Source organism: Oncorhynchus masou, chromosome 28 (genome assembly GCF_036934945.1).
Source record: "Oncorhynchus masou masou isolate Uvic2021 chromosome 28, UVic_Omas_1.1, whole genome shotgun sequence".
Lineage (NCBI taxonomy): Eukaryota > Metazoa > Chordata > Actinopteri > Salmoniformes > Salmonidae > Oncorhynchus > Oncorhynchus masou.
The window spans coordinates 24,478,875-24,499,717 of record NC_088239.1 but is presented as its reverse complement, the minus strand read 5'-3'; the positions used below and the strand labels follow the sequence as shown (position 1 = coordinate 24,499,717).

The 20,843-nt window shown below is 43.1% G+C and overlaps 1 protein-coding gene across 1 annotated transcript in view; it reads left to right on the top strand.

Moving 5' to 3' along the window:
* Positions 1 to 3,035: 3,035 nt before the first annotated feature.
* Positions 3,036 to 20,843, top strand: part of myo3a (myosin IIIA) — a 37,186-nt gene continuing 19,378 nt past the window's right edge. The window contains exons 1-13 of the mRNA XM_064941021.1: positions 3,036 to 3,040; positions 3,709 to 3,774; positions 4,132 to 4,287; positions 8,637 to 8,736; positions 11,106 to 11,222; positions 12,373 to 12,477; positions 12,606 to 12,689; positions 12,862 to 13,064; positions 15,566 to 15,664; positions 15,793 to 15,907; positions 17,125 to 17,251; positions 18,182 to 18,392; positions 18,627 to 18,774. Of these exons, the coding sequence (XP_064797093.1) occupies positions 3,036 to 3,040; positions 3,709 to 3,774; positions 4,132 to 4,287; positions 8,637 to 8,736; positions 11,106 to 11,222; positions 12,373 to 12,477; positions 12,606 to 12,689; positions 12,862 to 13,064; positions 15,566 to 15,664; positions 15,793 to 15,907; positions 17,125 to 17,251; positions 18,182 to 18,392; positions 18,627 to 18,774 (1,536 nt within the window). The remainder of the gene's footprint in view (positions 3,041 to 3,708; positions 3,775 to 4,131; positions 4,288 to 8,636; positions 8,737 to 11,105; positions 11,223 to 12,372; positions 12,478 to 12,605; positions 12,690 to 12,861; positions 13,065 to 15,565; positions 15,665 to 15,792; positions 15,908 to 17,124; positions 17,252 to 18,181; positions 18,393 to 18,626; positions 18,775 to 20,843) is intronic.

Here is a 20,843-nt window from a genome sequence, read left to right as displayed (position 1 = left end):
ACACAATCATCACAACTAGGTTTTATTACTGCGCTTTTCAGTTGGTAGAATAGAACGTCAAAGTAGGGCAGTGCAGGCAGTTTGGACTGCAATTTACAAAACCATTTGCACTCTACAGTTCTGTAGCCAGCGAGATGAATTGTCCTTCCATACAACTGTCTGCGGGGCTTGGATCTGTCAGAAGGCAAAATGAATAGATAGCTTTCTTTTGCATTACAGCAGCTTAGGCGTACCACCTCTCTCTGCTATTTACTGTGATCCTCCTCTTTCTGTGGATAAATAGGGAGGGGTGTCTAGATCATCATAGGGAGGGGAGTCTAGATCATCTTTTTCCTCCTCTGCCCTCACTGTGTTGGGGGAGGAGGAGGTGAATGGTTATTGATTACTGTCGTTGGTCTTCAGGCTGTGAGGCGGGTGCACAAGCGCTCATCACTGCTGTCATCTTGACGCCACAACATTTTGTCCATCTCCACCCCACCACTGTGTGCACCGACACACAGAGGCACACACACATGCCTCACTAGACTGGAAAAATTGCAAATGGTAAATGACAAAAGAGTAGCTTTCTCCCCCTTCTTTCTTTCATCTCTCTCTCTCTCTCTCTCTCTCTCTCTCTCTCTCTCTCTCTCTCTCTCTCTCTGTCTTTCTCCCTCTTTGTCTCTCGGTCTCTCTCTGTCTTTCTCTCCCTCTTTGTCTTTCTATCTCTCTCTTTCTCTCTCTCTCTCTCTCTCTCCCTCTGTCTTTCTCTCTCTTTGTCTCTCGGTCTCTCTCTGTCTTTCTCTCTCTCTCTCTCTCTCTCTCTCTCTCTCTCTCTGTGTGTGTCTCTCTCTCTGTGTGTTTCTCTCTTTCTCTTTCTCTCTCTCGTTCTTGCTATGACCCTCTCTGTCTAAACACACACACACACACACACACACACACACACAAAGGACATTCTCTCAGCTCTCCCCTCTGTTGTTAGTGTACTCTTTGCTTGGGGGTTTTTGTTCCAGAGCAGTCATCATCACACAGCTATCTCTGAATCTTTGTGACTGCTGTTACAAGAGCTGCAGGCTCTCTCCACACACTTCCCTCACACTCCTCTTTCACCATGCTGGCCAGGATCTCCATTGAGAAACCATGTTAAATGAACAAAATTCAATAGATTCAGTGGGATGATTGCCACTGACTTTTGTATTTTTGGTTGCCAAAATCCCCTTATCCTTTGTTTTGCCAACACTCTACATCAACACTGTCCTGTCATGCCAGCAGACATACTAGTATACAAGTAATCAAACACATTGAGCAGGTTTGTAAATGCATTTCACTAATGCATTCAAATGGGTCTCGAGTTCAACAGTGATTCATTTCATTCTCTTACTCGCACACTAGTGACCAGCGGAGGCACACGCTGTGTTTTTGCTTGAAGTGCTGTCCCCTTTTAATAGCCCCGATGACATCACCCAAGATGTCCGGAAGCTGTTCCTCCACTGGATTATGGCTCGGGAACCTGTGTCCAGGATTATCCCGGTTTGATCCCAGAGAGAGCAGTTCTGCCAACACTCCCTCTGGCCTGGCACTGCCTAGCAGTCACCCAGACAGATAAGGGACGGGAACAGACCCCAGGTCAAGTCTAAAATACACACTACACAGCCAGGAAAGCATACACACACAAAATATGTCCCAGCATACAGTACATGTCCAAAATACATGAATTTAGGTGAAGGAAGGGTAAAAAAAAACATTTAAGTTTGTCCTCATAGGGGAACCCTTGTTGATGCTAGGTAAAAGCCTTTACATAGGGTTCTACCTGAACCCACTATGTAGGGTACTCATAGAACCCCCTGTAAATGGTTATACCTAGAACTCTCTATCAATTGTTTACTCGAGAAACCCTTTTATCTTCTTCCTAGTACCCTCTATGAATGGTTCCACCAGCCTTATTATACTTTAAAATGTAATTATTTATGACAATACATTACATATATCATAAGGTCTTTACTTGAGAGCCTAATTATACCCTAACACTTTCCTAGTTAAATAAAGGTAAAAATATATATTTTTTTTATTAACACAGTGGTGTTAGGAAACTCCTGGTTTACAGGCCACATCAGGCCTGCGAGTCACATTATGCTGGCTTGCAAAGTGATGTTTAATTAGTTTTGGAATTAGTGGAACAAGTGGAATTTTGTAGGGAAGATTGAATATTGAGAATACCTCAATCAATCATCTTAACTGGAACAACCATCTAGAACAACCATCTCAGTAGCAGGTGCAATAAGTCCAACCACTAACAGATTGGATTAGTTTAGAATAATGTATGCTATTTTTCTGTGTGTAGCGTAAAATGTATCTATACATCAGTGTACATGCAAAAACACAGACATTAAACAAACAATTTTGAAAACCACCCTGCAAAAGAGCATGCTGGGAAATATGATATATGTTTCTATGTAGAACCATTCTTGCCTTCCAAATAGTCCTTCTTGCCTAGTAAAGAATCATCAAAGAGCCCTTTCTTCCAAAAACGGTTCTTAGGATGACAAAGGTTCTAGGTGGAACCCTGTACCTTACAAAGAACCGCTGTCTTCCATAAAGGGTTCATCAGATCAAAACGGTTCTTGATAAAGGAGTAGAAAGATACAGGAGTGAATAGGAATGGTCTAAATACTTCCCGGAATTACACATTTTAAACACATTGAGTAGGTTGTACTAATCACACAGATGAATTAGTTGCATGAGAATTTGATGAGATGTGATGAGCTTGTTTGACCACTGCTATTATCTTGACTCAATATTACTGATGGCTGCGTCCTTTTACAATGGTCAAAACCCTTTAGTCTCTCACCAGCATATCGCTACAGTAGGCGTCCTTGTTTCCTCTCAGCTCCTTGATTCCACATTCAGCTCCAGTATCCAGGTCTAGATAGCAGATGGTTGACTCTCCCCTCCCCACAGCTTCTCCAGACCTGTTTGTCTTCCAGATAAGAATTCATTTTAATAGTGGGAGCGTTGGCAGAACAGAGTCCATTTAAATGTCTGACACACACTCTGTCTATATGGGGTGTGAACTAAGTGTGATAACCAGGAGATGTATGCCCTCCCATTACAGCAATGAATCGCTGTCAGTGCGGACGTGAAAAGGGCCCAATGCATTAGTGAGTCAATATCAACTCTTACAGCCTGTGCCAAGCACCCTCTCCTAAAGAACCACTTTAAACAGGACAGGGAATTATACAAATTAGGGTTATTGTTCCTTAGTGGGTGTGGTCTTGTCTTGTCGGGGTTGGGGGGCTAACTACAGTCTCTGGCTGTATTTGCTTGTTAAAGGACCACTTTTTTGTATTCATTATGGATACTTTGAGATTGGAGGAGAAAGTCTGCATAATGGGTGTAATGTCTTATAACTGTGTTATTTCCGATTGGCATAACACCTGTCAACATTTTGATGGTCCCATGACAAGTTTATGTCAGCATTCTGCAAGTACAACCTGGTGTTGTTTAGCTTCGAAATCATTTGTTGGTGTTTTTCACCAAAATGCTTAGATCCAAGTGGCCTTAAAGTTTCCCTATGTGAGTGTCAGGCTTAACGTTGAGATTTCTCTTGGTATCTGAAATGAAGCACAGTGTGATGATCATTCCATCATCCTGCTCCCAGCCGTAGACTCTGTTCTCCTCCCAGTCTGTGTAATTCACATTTTATCTTATCTTTTGATTACTTCCCCCATACAGAAACCCTCCCCCTACCCTGTACCAGCCGGAGCTGTGGTCGGACCACTTTAACGACTTCATCTGCAAGTGAGTATAATGGGAGCTGGGTGTGTGTGTGTGTGTGTGTGTGTGTGTGTGTGTGTGTGTGTGTGTGTGTGTGTGTGTGTGTGTGTGTGTGTGTGTGTGTGTGTGTGTGTGTGTGTGTGTGTGTGTGTGTGTGTGTGTGTGTGTGTGTCGTTGCTAATTACAGAGCACAAACGTGTAAACATTCCCTCTCATTTACAGGCCAAAATACTTGGTTTATTATCCTCTTCAGATTTGCTCTTCATCAACCATTCACCCTCTAAAATAGAAGCATGAATCAGAATATCACAATGTTCACTTGCTGATTGCAAGGCCCAGAGCATAAGTAACATTCTCCCTGTCCAACTGTCTCACCCACAGATGTCTGATCAAGGACTTTGAGCTGAGGCCTAACGTTCTAGACCTGCTCCAGCATGTGTTCATCAGACAGATTGTAGGCCGAGAGAGGATCCTGCAGAAACAGCTGATGGAACTCATAGACCTCAACCAGCAGATAGGAACCACTGGGAAGACAAGGTACCATCATGATGCAGATGACCTCTGTTAGCCAATGGTAGAAAGATAAAAGCTAAAAAGGTCCCACATAGCACTATGCATTCGGGATTCAACTGACCTTTGCATTAAATGACAGTCTCGCCTTGTTCACCAACTACTTCTCGGATAGAGTTCAGTGTGTAAAATTGGAGGGCCTCTTGTTCGGACCTCTGGCAGTCTCTATGGGGGTGCCACAGGGTTAAATTCTCGGGGACCGACTATTTTCTCTGTATATATCAATGATGCCGCTCTTGCTGCTGGTGATTCACTGATCCACCTCTACGCAGACGACACCATTCTGTATATATCTGGCCCTTCATTGGACACTGTGTTAACAAGCCTCCAAACGAGCTTTAGTGCCATACAACTCTCCTTCTGTGGCCTCCAACTGCTTTTAAATGCTAGTAAAACTAAATGCATGCTCTTCAACTGATTGTTGCCCGCACCCACCCGCCCGACTAGCATCACTACTCTGGACGGTTCTGACTTAGAATATGTGGACAACCACAAATACCTAGGTGTCTGGTTAGACTGTAAACTCTCCTTCCAGACTCACATTAAGCATCTCCAATCCAAAATGAAATCTAGAATCGGCTTCCTATTTTGCAACAAAGCCTCCTTCACTCATGCTGCCAAACATACCCCCACAAAACTGACTCTCCTACTGATCTTTGACTTCGACGATGTAATTTACAAAATAGCCTCCAACACTCTGCCTAACAAATTGGATGTAGTCTATCACAGTGCCATCCATTTTTGTCACTAAAGCCCCATATACTACCCACCACTGTGACCTGTATGCTCTAGTTGGCTGGCCCTCAGTACATATTAGTTGCCAAACCCACTGGCTCCAGGTCATCTATAAGTCTTTGCTAGGTAAAGCCCCGACTTATCTCAGCTCACTGGTCACCATAGCAACAGCCACCCGTAGCACACGCTCCAGCAGGTATATTTCACTGGTCACCCCAAAGCCAACACTTCCTTTGGCCGCTTTTCTTTTCAGTTCTCTGCTGCCAATTACTGGAACGAATTGCAAAAATCACTGAAGCTGGAGTCTTACATCTCCCTCTATAACTTTAAGCATCAGCTGTCAGAGCAGCTTACCGATCACTGTACCTGTACACAGCCAATCTGTAAATAGCACACCCAACTACCTCATCCCCATATTGTTATTTATCCTCTTTCTCTTTTGCACCCCAGTATCTCTACTTGCACATCATCATCTGCACATCTATCACTCCAGTGTTAATGCTAAATTGTAATTTTTTGGTCTCTATGGCCTATTTATTGCCTTACCTCCCTACTCTTCTACATTTGCACACACTATACATTGATTTGTATTGTGTTGTTGACTGTACATTTGTTTTTGTGTAACTCTGTGTTGTTGTTCTTGTCCACAATGCTGGGCTTTATCTTGGCCAGGTATGCAGTTGTAAATGAGAACTTGTTCTCAACTGGCCTACCTGGTTAAATAAAGGTGAAATAAAAGAAGAAGAAAAACAACATATGGAACATTCTAGAAACTCCTTCCATATGAATGTCATAATATATTTCATATCATCTCTCTGTTGGTCATGTAAACCTATTCTTATATAACCTTGCATGTTTTACATGTTATTACACAGTCATGTCACTTGTTATCTACGAAAGGGACCCATGCCGTGATCCAATGTGAACATGTAGTGGATTTATTTCATCTTAACTTTCAAACCCAAGCTTCACCTACTACACACAGTACTTTATGTTCTATTACATTCTATTACGTTCCTACTGGTTGCACAACTGTCTGCCATTGGAGGAGATAGGCATTCATTTTTACTTGTATGTAGACAGTAATCCAAATTGCACATCAGCTGGATATTGGGTCACCTTCAGGCTCAAAGTTTCACCAGTGACTGAATGTTGGGGCCCTGAAGCCAAGATATCAAGTTTAACCACTGCAACCATGTCATATCCTGCTTATGAACTGTAATGTTATTTCTGTCATTTAAGCCATCATGGAAAGACAGACAGAAGCACAGACAGTAACGACAGGTAGGGGATTTGAATGCCCTGGTAGGGGTTGTAGGGGTAGCTAGTTACCTGCCCATTTATTTTGTCTAATCAAACCCCCAACTGTAGACTGTAGTTTGTAGCCTACCCACAACTCAGCACTTTGCTGAAATCAAGTCATTGTGCTGTGTCTAGATGATTGTTGTCGACACCAAAGGATGACAGGGACATCCTTGTGTTCCAGATGTGTTTTAGTCAGGCTAGACCCTTTTGAGTGTAGATGTGTTGTTCGTTTCTCCATCTTCTGTTCCATGTCTAACTTTGACTGTAGTTTTTGCAACCTACACCCATGTTTTAACAAATCAAACAATGTATGACCCATCAAATAGCGTGAAAAATGACATTGTCACAGCTTTACTGACTTTATTGTCCCCATAGGGAAATGTTGTTGCACTGTCATGTAAAAGTGGCGTTTAATTACAAAACAAATTGACAATACAATTTTCCTAACAGTTGCATAGCAATAAAAAGAGACTAGCCTGCTGGCCTTACTGGGTGGATAGGAACATTAGCCCGAGCTATTTAAGAGGGGAAATCACACCTGGCACAAATGATTGTCTAGTTCTGTTTTTGCTGCCGAGGGGTGCACTATACCTGCACCCAGAGGGGACTAGTTCAAAGTCCGGGTACAGGGGGTGGCTGGGGTCTAAAATGATTTTGTGAGCCTTGCAGAGGGCCCTGACCTTAAAGATCTCATCCAGGCCTGTCTGCTTGACTCCAAGTACCTTACTTGCTGTGGTGATAATCCTTACCAGCATATTTCTCTGACTGACAGTGGCATTGTCAAACCAACAAACAATACAAGCAGTTGAAATACTCTCAATGAAAGATTTGTAAAACAGAGTCAGTATAGTACAGTCAACATTAAAAGATCCCAGCCTTTTGAGAAAGTACAGTCTCTGTGACTCTTTTAGTAGATCCGGTCTGTACATTTACTCCACTGAAGTTTATTGTCCAAGAGGACACCCAGATATTTGTATTTCTCTACAATCTCTATGTTCTGACCTCTGATAGATGTTGCAGAGGTAGGTGTTGTACGCTTCCTGAAGTCTATGCACATCTCTTTGGTCTTGTTGGTATTGAGGACTAAGTGTGATTCGTCACACCACTCTACAAAGTCATTTAGGACCTGGCCATGGTGTTCCTCGTCATCATGTAACAGGCAGATCAAGGCAGTGTCATCAGCGAACTTAACGAGGTGTCTGTCAGGATTGGAACTGTACAACTATTAGTGTACAAGGAGAGCCTGTGTTGGTGGTGCGTATGTCTGACACTTGGGGACCTATTTTGACCCGCTGTGACCGTCGGCTCAGGAAGTCCAACAGCCACAAAACCAGCCACAAATCTAAGGGGAAGTGCCGAATGAGTCTCTGTGCCAGAATGTAAGGCTGGATTGTGTTGAAGGCAGATGAAAAGTCAACAAACAAAACCCTGACATGGGATTTGGCACCCTCTAGATGTCTATAGACCATGTTGAGGAGTATAAGAATGGCATCATCAACTCCTCTGCTGGGCTGATAAGCAAACTGAAACGGGTCGAGGAGTTTCTGGGTGGCGCTGAGAACACATGACTTTTCACAATTTTCTCAAAGGCACTTCATTACTAAGGATGTCAAGTCATTCAGCACAGAGGGATTAGATGCTTTAGGAATGGATGTAATTATTGAGTTTTTCCACAATACTGGCACGTGTTGCTGGTCAAGCGAGGATTATAAAATGTTTGTAAAAACACCAGCCAAGGGGTGGCAGGTAGCTTAGTGGTTGAACGAGTAACTGAAAGGTTGCAAGATCCAATCCCCGAGCTGACAAGGTAAAAATGTGTCATTCTGCCCCTGAACAAGGCAGTTAACCCACTGTTCATAGGACGTCATTGAAAATAAGAATTTGTTCTTAACTGACTTGACTGACTACAAAATGATACAGTAAGTACTACAGGAATACTAAAGTGGAGGAATACTAAAGTGTGTAGAATAGTATTCTACAGTATACTACAGTTTACTACATAATTCTATGCTAAGTTCTGTAGTATTCCATAGTAAACTGGAGTATTTTTATGTGGGAGTGTGTGGATGTGGGAGATTTGTTTAATTTAAGTAGATAGAGAGTAAAAAGAGAAAAAGCAGTCAAGGGGAAAATAACTTTATAGAGGAATGTAATGTGAAGCCATTGTTAAATGCTGGATGAATCTACTGCAATCACTTATCAGCTATGTTGCTGTTATAAGTTAGTTGTTTAGATGCAACTAGTTGCTTTAGACTTTATTGCTTCCTGTGTTGTAGGCATGAACGCATCCACACCAAGAAAGGTGGTCAAATTATGTCATCAAGCCCCACCCCCGACGAAGTGGATGACCTTGTCACCCTGGAAGTACTTGATGAGGTAAGAGATTCAATTGGCTGAAGATATCGGATATGTATTATCAACACGGTAATAGCTTCCCTTTAGCCGATAGGTGGAATTCTTAGCCATATTGCTCAAATTTAGCCAATCCTTTCAGATCCTCACATACAATCGAATCGGCTTTGTGTTAATCAGTGTCAAGGTGGTTATGCTTATTCTCACTTGGTATTAATAACCTAGGTCAGGGAGGGGCAACTGGTGGCTGACTTCCCATTTTGTAGGCCCACGGATAAATGTCCCAAAACGGAAGCAACTTTTATTTTTTACCGCTTACATTTACATTACATTTAAGTCATTTAGCAGACGCTCTTATCCAGAGCGACTTACAAATTGGTGAATTCACCTTCTGACATCCAGTGGAACAGCCACTTTACAATAGTGCATCTAAATCATTTAAGGGGGGTGAGAAGGATTACTTTATCCTATCCTAGGTATTCCTTGAAGAGGTGGGGTTTCAGGTGTCTCCGGAAGGTGGTGATTGACTCCGCTGTCCTGGCGTCGTGAGGGAGTTTGCTCCACCATTGGGGGGCCAGAGCAGCGAACAGTTTTGACTGGGCTGAGCGGGAACTGTACTTCCTCAGTGGTAGGGAGGCGAGCAGGCCAGAGGTGGATGAACGCAGTGCCCTTGTTTGGGTGTAGGGCCTGATCAGAGCCTGGAGGTACTGCGGTGCCGTTCCCCTCACAGCTCCGTAGGCAAGCACCATGGTCTTGTAGCGGATGCGAGCTTCAACTGGAAGCCAGTGGAGAGAGCGGAGGAGCGGGGTGACGTGAGAGAACTTGGGAAGGTTGAACACCAGACGGGCTGCGGCGTTCTGGATGAGTTGTAGCGGTTTAATGGCACAGGCAGGGAGCCCAGCCAACAGCAAGTTGCAGTAATCCAGACGGGAGATGACAAGTGCCTGGATTAGGACCTGCGCCGCTTCCTGTGTGAGGCAGGGTCGTACTCTGCGGATGTTGTAGAGCATGAACTTACAGGAACGGGCCACCGCCATGATGTTAGTTGAGAACGACAGGGTGTTGTCCAGGATCACGCCAAGGTTCTTAGCGCTCTGGGAGGAGGACACAATGGAGTTGTCAACCGTGATGGCGAGATCATGGAACGGGCAGTCCTTCCCCGGGAGGAAGAGCAGCTCCCTTTTGCCGAGGTTCAGCTTGAGGTGGTGATCCGTCATCCACACTGATATGTCTGCCAGACATGCAGAGATGCGATTCGCCACCTGGTCATCAGAAGGAGAAAGGAGAAGATTAATTGTGTGTCGTCTGCATAGCAATGATAGGAGAGACCATGTGAGGTTATGACAGAGCCAAGTGACTTGGTGTATAGCGAGAATAGGAGAGGGCCTAGAACAGAGCCCTGGGGGACACCAGTGGGCTAGGGCTAGCTCTGACTGCATGTGTGGGTATGGTTGTGGGTACACAGACCCATGAGCCACTGCAGCCCCTCATGATGAGTTCAGATTTTTTTGTTGCCTCCATCCCCATCAAAGCTGCCATACCTGACCTACACTCTTGTAAAAAAAGGTTCCCAAAAGGGTTCTTCGACTGTCCCCATAGGAGAACCTTTTTTGGATCCAGATAGAACCCTTTTGTGTTCCTTTTGGGTTTCTGTGGAAAGGGATTTACCTGGAACCCAAAAGAGTTCTACCTTCAACCCATATTTTTTCTCTAAATGGTTATCCTATGGGCACAGCCAAAGAGCCCTTTTAGGTTCTAGATAGCACCATTTTTTTCTATGAGTGTAGGTTATTGATAACCACCCACAGTTTAAGTTAGGACAGTGTTTCCTCTCAGAATTACTTCCCTCTAGTCTCTACACCGGTATTAAATTCATATAGAAGCAAAATAGCTATATTTGTACCAAACACATTTAGGGTGATTTATCAAAGCTGAGTGCTCCATTGACATATTGAAACATACAAATTGCTCAGTCGCCTCAGGATATTTTTGCCCATTCTTCTAGATGGCTGGTTTTGTTTATATCCTAGTCTGGCCCGAGAGAGGGGGTGGAAACAGAATGCATGATCTAAGCACAATGCCTAATGGAATCAAGGTGGAGATGATGAACGGAACTGAGTCCAGATTCTCATATTCATGTGATCAACGACAGTGTACATTTATTACGTTGCATAAGGCTTATTTACGCTGACAGATATATTGCCAATTTGCCAGCATACTGTAAGCAATCCTAATAAGTGTTTAATCTTACTGCAATGTTTCCTCGGCAATCATTGCTCTGCACCGAGGCCCTCGTCAAATGATACTGAAACACTGTGATAACGTCTCTTCAAACATCAATTATTACCTTTGAATGTCGCAATATTGAGTGCGCATGTTTGATCTCTTCCCAGAATTCAGTCACAGAGCAGCTTCAGAGGCGCTATGCCAAGGACCAGATCTATACCTACGTTGGAGACATCCTCATTGCAGTTAACCCATTTCACAAGATGGAGCTGTATAGCCCACAGGTGTGTGTATTTGTGTGTGCGATTTGTGTTTGTCTGTCTGTGTGTATTCCTGCGAGCGTGTGTGTTAATGTGGCCAAACAGACACTACTGAATGTACCCGACCGTATCTCATTAGGGCCCCAGTGCCCCATTTCCTCTTTCCCTTCCACGCTCCCGTTGCCTCTTACTCTCTCAATCTCTCTCTGTTTCTCTCTCTCTCTCTTTCTCTCTCTCTCTTCACTGGTCACACTTTTCCATTTATCACACGGTTTCTTCACTGGCTCTCTTTTTAGAGTTTATGCTGTTCTGTAAAAATGGTGCTCGTCTTACTGAACTGCTGATGTTTTTGTAATTGAACCCTTCAAGACAAAATGCCATGATACTATTTTGAAGTTATATTGTCCATTGTGGCATGTTGCACATAATTAAACTAGTCATAACTAGTCATTACATTTTTGAAAATTGCTTGAAGAGATTCTCCGGTACTTTTGTGTACTTTCTAGCCAGTCGTTCTGAAAATAGTTCTGAAAGTAGCACTCACGAGCCAAAAGTGGCACCACGTCATCGCTCTCAAGTTTCAAGTTTTATTAGTCATATGTGGGGTATACACCGTCCAACGAAATGCTTACTTGCGGGTTCCTTCTCAACAATGCAACAACAATTAGAATGAATAAAAGGAATATGAACATAAAGTAAATGGCTCTCTCGCTCTGCTGTGTGTTTATGATGTGCCTCTTGCTAGTTGTCCCTCAATTGGCGAGGGGCTGAAGCTCATTGGTTGAACTCGAGTTGCTAGGGGACTGGCCCATGTGTGGGAAAATCGAAAGAAAATGGCATATCTTCCAGAAAACAGTCGCTTTCAAACTAGGGATTTTGTGGCTAATTGATGTAAGATCGTAATTATGCTCATAGATTAGGCATGTATGAACTACACAATGACACATCCAGCTCAAAGAGGGAGGTTTAAAAATATATATATATACATATTACGCTCCAAAGTTCCAGAGCACGTCTTTAATCTCTTTGTCTTTTTGCTATACTGGAAGGTAGCTAGAAGGTTGTTGTATTTGAGTCAGCCCATTTTAGCTGCATATAGTGTAGCTAACTTACTTGTTGGTATCAAATTCAAATGAAATCCCCTTACATGTGCCTTATCCTTTTCCTGGCACAGTACACAAAGATGTACATAGGAGCGAAACGCACCGCGAACCCGCCACACATCTTTGCTGTCGCTGACATAGCCTACCAGTCCATGGTGTCATACAACGCAGACCAGGTACACAAGTCCGTGTCAACTGTAATGTATGAATGATTCAGTACGTTCCACTATGTGCTGTACAAGCATAGCAACATGTCAGTAGACCAGAATACCATAGTAACTGTGGATTGGTTGTTTCTGTGCAGTGCATTGTAATCAGTGGAGAGAGTGGCGCAGGAAAGACAGAGAGCGCCCATCTATTGGTCGAGCAGCTCACGGTGCTTGGAAAGGTGAGATACGGTCGTAAGAATGACATAGAATGTAATTACGGCACTTCATGTTCACTTGTGACTGCAAACATGATACTCTGCCTGTTACAGTGCACCATTGCAGATCATGCTTTCATTGTTACTCATCGCTTAAAATGATACGTTTTTATGCTGATCGTCCACATCTTTGCAGGCCAATAATCGATCACTCCAAGAGAAGATCCTATTGGTCAATAACTTGGTGGAGGCATTTGGGAACGCATGCACCGCCATCAACGACAACTCCAGCCGCTTCGGGAAATACCTGGAGATGAAGTTTACCTGCGGGGGGACCGTTGTCGGAGCGCAAATCTCAGAATACCTCCTGGAGAAATCCCGCGTCGTCCATCAGGCCATGTAAGACCCCTCAGACAGCTCACTGAGGCATTCATATGGCCCTCATGTGACTGGCACATAGCCTTCATGTAATACGTATAAGGCATTCTTGTGACTTTCACACGACAACAACATTACGATTGTGGCCAATGGCCAATTAATGTGTGGGTCCATCTACAGTGGGGCAAAAAAGTATTTAGTCAGCCACCAATTGTGCAATTGTTCTCCCACTTAAAAAGATGAGAGAGGCCTGTAATTTTCATCATAGGTTGAATTCAACTATGACAGACAAAATGATAAGAAAACAATCCAGAAAATCACATTGTAGGATTTTTAATGAATTTATTTGCAAGTTATGGTGGAAAATAAGTATTTGGTCAATAACAAAAGTTTATCTCAATACTTTGTTATATACCCTTTGTTGGCAATGACAGAGGTCAAACGTTTTCTGTAAGTCTTCACAAGGTTTTCACACACTGTTGCTGGTATTTTGGCCCATTCCTCCATGCAGATCTCCTCTAGAGCAGTGATGTTTTGGGGCTGTTGCTGGGCAACACAGACTTTCAACTCCCTCCAAAGATGTTCTATGGGGTTGAGATCTGGAGACTGGCTAGGCCACTCCAGGACCTTGAAATGCTTCTTACGAAGCCACTCCTTCGTTGCCCGGGCGGTGTGTTTGGGATCATTGTCATGCTGAAAGACCCAGCCACGTTTCATCTTCAATGCCCTTGCTGATGGAAGGAGGTTTTCACTCAAAATCTCACAATACATGGCCCCATTCATTCTTTCCTTTACACGGATCAGTCGTCCTGGTCCCTTTGCAGAAAAACAGCCCCAAAGCATGATGTTTCCACCCCCATGCTTCACAGTAGGTATGGTGTTCTTTGGATGCAACTCAGCATTCTTTGTCCTCCAAACACGACAAATTTAGTTTTTACCAAAAAGTTATATTTTGGTTTCATCTGACCATATGACATTCTCCCAATCTTCTTCTGGATCATCCAAATGCTCTCTAGCAAACTTCAGATGGGCCTGGACATGTACTGGCTTAAGCAGGGGGACACGTCTGGCACTGCAGGATTTGAGTCCCTGGCGGCGTAGTGTGTTACTGATGGTAGGCTTTGTTACTTTGGTCCCAGCTCTCTGCAGGTCATTCACTAGGTCCCCCCGTGTGGTTCTGGAATTTTTGCTCACCGTTCTTGTGATCATTTTGACCCCACGGGGTGAGATCTTGCGTGGAACCCCAGATCAAGGGAGTTTATCAGTGGTCTTGTATGTCTTCCATTTCCTAATAATTGCTCCCACAGTTGATTTCTTCAAACCAAGCTGCTTACCTATTGCAGATTCAGTCTTCCCAGCCTGGTGCAGGTCTACAATTTTGTTTCTGGTGTCCTTTGACAGCTCTTTGGTCTTGGCCATAGTGTAGTTTGGAGTGTGACTGTTTGAGGTTGTGCACAGGTGTCTTTTATACTGATAACAAGTTCAAACAGGTGCCATTAATACAGGTAACGAGTGGAGGATAGAGGAGCCTCTTAAAGAAGAAGTTACAGGTCTGTGAGAGCCAGAAATCGTGCTTGTTTGTAGGTGACCAAATACTTATTTTCCACCATAATTTGCAAATAAATTCATAAAAAATCCTACAATGTGATTTTCTGGAGAACAAAAATCTCATTTTGTCTGTCATAGTTGAAGTGTACCTATGATGAAAATTACAGGCTTCTCTCATCTTTTTAAGTGGGAGAACTTGCACAATTGGTGGCTGACTAAATACTTTTTTGCCCCACTGTATTTGGCTCAAAGGTCATTACTTCTATAATTTTTTAGCAGCCTCTGGTCAAGAAGGGCAAGGGATAACTGGAATATTTTTTCCTCTGTCCCTCTGAAGCTTGTGGAAGTGCCTTTCCACTGCAGCTTATTGCTCCTGTTGTAATATGCCATGACCAGGGAATGCAGAGGGTAGAGTGAGAGTGGATAGCTTATTTCCTGTTTGATCAAAGATTCTAGCTGTCGACGTCTCCTCATTGGGGCTTCAAAGGGTGACTTTTTGCTCATGGTAAATAAATTCAGACTGAGGGTGAAGGATCGGTGCACTCAGAGTAATGTTGTCTGTCAGTTAACTATGTACCTACTGCCTAGATTGAAAGTGTCACTTCCCCCATGGGGTTATATTGTCTTTGGTGCCAAAGGGGGGGGGGGGATAAAATTATATTAAAATGAGGGGTTTAAATGCAACCATCATGAAGCCTATAATCGGATGTGATAAGTATTGCATGACAAATAGCCTTAAAACTGATGACAGTCTATCACACAGCAGTCTCGATTAGCTTGGTTGCTTGCCAATTATGTGTTTTCAGAGTACATCTTACTATGTCTTTGGCTTTTTATGAGATTGTAAATAGGCTTCTGGTAATCTTAGGCAACCACAGCAGACAGACATGGATGGGATTAATAGTCTTTGTGTTTCAATCATCAAACATATTCATATGTGAAGACATATACCTGTCCTGTGACTGTCCCTACAGAGGTGAGAAGAACTTCCACATATTCTACTACATCTACGCTGGTTTAGCTGAGCGGAAGAAACTTGCCCACTACAAGCTATCAGACAGCAAAACCCCAAAGTAGGTCCCGCAATTAACCTTCCTATCTCTCCTAACCTTATGCTTTCCCAAATACCCTGCTTTGCTGCCGTTACCCCACCAATCATGACCTTATTAATTGTGGTTTATTTTCCTGTCTTCTGTCCCAGGTATCTGTTCAACGAGCACATTAAATTGGGCCCTGACATAGTGAACAACACCTTCTACAAGGAGCAGTTTGACTCGGTGGAACAGTGTTTCAAAGTCATCGGCTTTACCCTGGAGGTACATACACTATAGTACATTGGGTTCATTGCTGATTCCTAAAGCAAAGAAAACCAACCTCCTGTCCAAAGGTTACCGACATAACCGTTCTCAGTTAAAGCCTGGAGGATGTTTTACTAGGTTGCTCTCAATGTGGAGAGTGTCTTTGCCATGTTATGATGCTTTATAAAAAAATGTGATTTTTTTTTTCTCTTCACAAATGGCTCCTATTTTATTGCCTCGGCTGTGAAAAGGGGAAATTATAGTAAATGAGGAATTCAAAGGAGAAAAAAAATATTAATGTGCAATAACCGATGTGAAATTTGCAAATGACCATGGAACAGTTCCAGGAAAAGAGGCCCATTCTGGTTGAATGGTTAAGACAATGATTTGCAGTGTTCATATGAGCCAGTGTGGACTGTGGCATGATGCCTTGTACAGTTTGCAATTAGCAACATGGACACTGATGAAGCCCAAGGAAGTGCCGTAAATAACTGATTGCCTCTGGGTTCCACAAGTCAATAGTACTTATCGTATGTACAGTATAATCACTATAATCGCTAACCACTCTGCTAGTACGGCTACCTCCCATTCTCCTGTCTACCTTGCACATAAAGACAGGGTGCATCTAAAGTGCATCTCTGATTTGGATGAAATGGATTCTGATTTCATTTCATTAGGATCCCCATTAGCCGACGCCTATGGCGATAGCTAGTCTTACTGAGGTCCGGCACAAGACGGAGAAGACATTACAGACAAAATACTTTAGAATTTACAGACACTTAAAAACATTAACGTGTGTGTGTGTGTGTGTGTGTGTGTCAGTTACACATACATGTCAGTACATACACACAAACAAGTAGTTCACATTGGGGGAGAAGTGTTTTAAACCGTGCTAGCTTTTGGATAGCAGCTCCCCATCAAGAGAGAGCAGAGTTATTACGAGCTTGTCGGTGTCATGTCAGTCTGAGTATAGTGACATTAGGACACGGCATGTGACAGTGATGCCAAAGCCGTCAAACAGACTTGTGTGTTTGTGTGATGTAGGAATTCTGTCAGATTGTAGGCTACCAAGCCCCAAGGCTATTAACTAGGTAGTTCCAATAGAACCACTGAATCTATGAAAAAGCCTTCAGATGAAATCTCCAAATGAGTATTCCATGACTTTGTATGAATGTATGATTGTGTTATATTCTGAACAATAAGGTCAAGTTTAATCACACATTTTGAACCCTTAGGAGCTGGGCAGTGTGTACAGTGTTCTGGCTGCTATCCTAAACTCAGGCGACATTGAGTTTACCTCTGTGGCCTCCGAGCACCAAACCGACAAAAGCAACATCTCCAACATAGCAGTTCTGGAGAATGGTGAGACACAGACGCACAGTCCAGCACCTGGTGTGATGTAAAGCTAACATGACTCTCACCTCTTTCCCCACTAATGCCCATTACCTCTCCAGAGAGGCCAGCCTAGCGTGAACACTGGAGATATGAAGCACTACAGTATCCCAAGCCTGTTTACATGCAGTCCCTTTAAATTCAGCTTGACACGCCTGACATGGGGACTAGGTTGTGTTTGATGATTTTAATTTAATTTATGAGAACCCTTTGAATAACCCTCTTTGGTTCCAGGTATAACCGTTTTGGTTCCAGGTAGAACCCTTTTGGGTTCCATGTAAAAACCCTTTCCACAGAGGGTTGTACATGAAACTCAAAAAGGGTTCACCTATGGGGACAGCCGAATTACATTTTGGAACCATTTTTTTTCTAAGAGTGTGGTCTAGCATCTGTATCATGGTGTGAGAGCCAGTTATCGTATTTTACCAGCTGCAGTTTGAAGTGTTATCTCGTTTTGATAAATATGAATATGTGTGTGTCTGTGTCCGTGTGGCTGTATTCATGTCTGTGTGTATGTTGAGATTTGTGTCCTTGTTGATGTGGCGTGTCATGTATGGTTTTGTTTTGCTGATGCGCGCATGTGGGATATCTGCATCTTTTTTAATAGGTCCTCTTTTTGTGTTTGACTATATCTGGTTTATGTGTAAAGTACGTGTACAGGATATCTCTCTGAGTGTGTACATTTTCATCATGTTTGCATACACATACAGTGTATCGTCCCAACAATGTCCCCCCTGCTGCATGTCTACCCATACCGCATGTCTATATCCATGTTCATGTGCATTTTATCTGTGTTGTCGCTGCAAATCTACATGCAAACGTCAATACCGCAGGGCCGTTTCTATGGTGACAGCATCCAGTAGCTATACATTCTTTCCATCCCTGGGTTTCTCCCCACAGCGGCGTCGCTGCTGTGTATCCGTCCAGACGAGCTCCAGGAGGCCCTGACGTCCCACTGTGTAGTGGCCCGGGGCGAGACTATCGTCAGGCCCAACACGGTGGACAAGGCCACGGAGGTGAGGGATGCCATGGGCAAGGCCTTATACGGCAGACTCTTCAGCTGGATCGTCAACCGCATCAACACCCTGCTCCGACCCGACACACACCTAGGGTAAGAGAGCACGTGTGTGTGTGTGTGTGTGTGTGTGTGTGTGTGTGTGCGTGTGCTTGTGCGTGTGTGAGTGCGTGCATGCGGATGCCCTGAAAATGAACATAAACCTCACTAGTAGGTGCTAATTGTAACGACTGTCATCATTATAAAACCTTCCTGATCTGTCTCTCTCCTACCTCATCATCTCTAATACTCTTCCTTAATACCTAATAATTTCTGATCTCCCCCTGACAGAGAGGATGACAAGGGCCTGAACATTGGCATCCTGGACATCTTTGGCTTTGAGAACTTCAAGAGGAACTCGTTTGAGCAGCTCTGCATCAACATCGCCAACGAACAGATCCAGTTCTACTTCAACCAACACATATTCGCCTGGGAGCAGGTAGCCCATTCCTCTTTGTCGCTAACACAGTCGTCTCTCTCGGAAATAGTATGAATACTCATCTGAGTGTGCCTATGCCTCCAGGGAAGCATTTCAAAGCACTTTTCACCTTTGGATGCGACTTGATTTCCATTTAAATGGTGATAACGCATCGTCGTTTGTCCACCTGGCTCTTTAACAGAGTGCGTAAGGGTGAAATATCCTTCCGCTTGTAAGGGATGACAATTCCCCAGCCGTCGTCTCTGGGGTGTGCTTTTGCCTCGGGCAGAGAATGGTTTGCTCATGTTAAATGCTTTAGTCTAACCCCATAGAGAGGTTCCATAAATCATTGCAAAGGAGGGTCAATTAGGAGTTAAAGACAGTCAGTGTAGGACGCACCAGGGCAGAGTCTGGCATAAGGCCCCGATATATAGATGTACTGTATGTACAGAACACAAGGCTTTTTCTACCGTGCTAAGTGTACAATATATTTGTCTCGACTGTCCTGACTAAATTCTGCACAGTAAGACATCTGTAAAACAACGTATATCTCCTCGGAACAATCATACCGGTATTGTAACGTCAGGCTCTTGATAGACTACATCCTTCCTGAAGAGAGTAAGGATATTTACTTGTTTTTATCATCAATAAGAGCAAAGCCCAGAGGAACAAGCTCTTCTGATGCCTGTCCATGTCCCTCTGGAAGGATTTGTTTGGTTTCCTCAGGATGTTATTCCAGCAGCGTTGTCCTACTGTCCTGAGAAGAGGTTGCCGATTCAGAATGACTTTACCTGAGGCTAATGCTGTGTTCTGTTCCAGATATTAGATGCCTAGTGTGCATGCGTGAGCGTGTTTGTCTGTGTGTCTGTACCCATTGTGAACACGGGTACATAAAAGTAGAGCAGGGCAGCATCGACAAAAATCCATATTGCGATAAATTGCCTGGATTGATGCCAGAACGACAAACAGAACGATATGTTTGTGCGCCACAGTTTTTCCATTGTCTTTTACTACTACTAGTAGTTTGATGGTTGTCCCATTAACAATCACCCATATTAGCAAACTTATTTCATTTAACTTAATGCGACGAGCAATCCCGTATGCGGGATCCTATTTATAGCCTCAAGCTCATTAGCATAACGCGACGTTAACTATTCATGAAAATCGCAAATGAAATGAAATAAATATATTTGGTCTCAAGCTTAGACTTTTGTTAACAACACTGTCACCTCAGATTTTCAAGATATGCTATTGAACTATAGCTAAACAAGCATTTGTGTAAGAGTATTGATAGCTAGCATGGCTATAAGCCTAGAATTCAGCCAGCAACATTTTCACAAAAACAAGAAAAGCATTCAAATAAAATCATTTACATTTGATGTTTTCAATGAGGAGACTCTCAGTTAGATAGCAAATGTTCAGTTTTTCAAAAAATATTATTTGTGTAGGACAAATCGCTCCGTTTTGTTCACGTTTGGCTACGAAAAAAACCTGTATCCAGTTATAGCCTCAAGCTCATTAGCATAACGCAACGTTAACTATTCATAAAAATCGCAAATGAAATGGAATAAATATGCTAGCTCTCAAGCTTAGCCTTTTCTTAACAACACTGTCATCTCAGATTTTCAAAATATGCTTTTCAACAATAGCAAAACAAGCATTTGTGTAAGAGTATTGATAGCTAACGTAGCATTTAGCGTAGCATTTAGCGGGCAACATTTTCACAAAAACCAGAAAAGCATTCAAATAAAATAATTGACCTTTGAAGAACTTTGGATGTTTTCAATGAGGAGACTCTCAGTTAGATAGCAAATGTTCAGTTTTTCCTGAAAGATTCTTTGTGTAGGAGAAATCGCTCCGTTTTGTACATCAGGTTTTGCTACCAAAAAAAACACGAAAATTCAGTCACCAAAAAGCCAAACTTTTTTCCAAATTAACTCCATAATATCGACTGAAACATGGCAAACGTTGTTTAGAATCAATCCTCAAGGTGTTTTTCACATATCTCTTCATTGATATATCGTTCATGGAAGTCTGCTTTCTCCTCTCAATCACATGGAAAAATACTTGCAGCTGAAGTTTGCGCACCA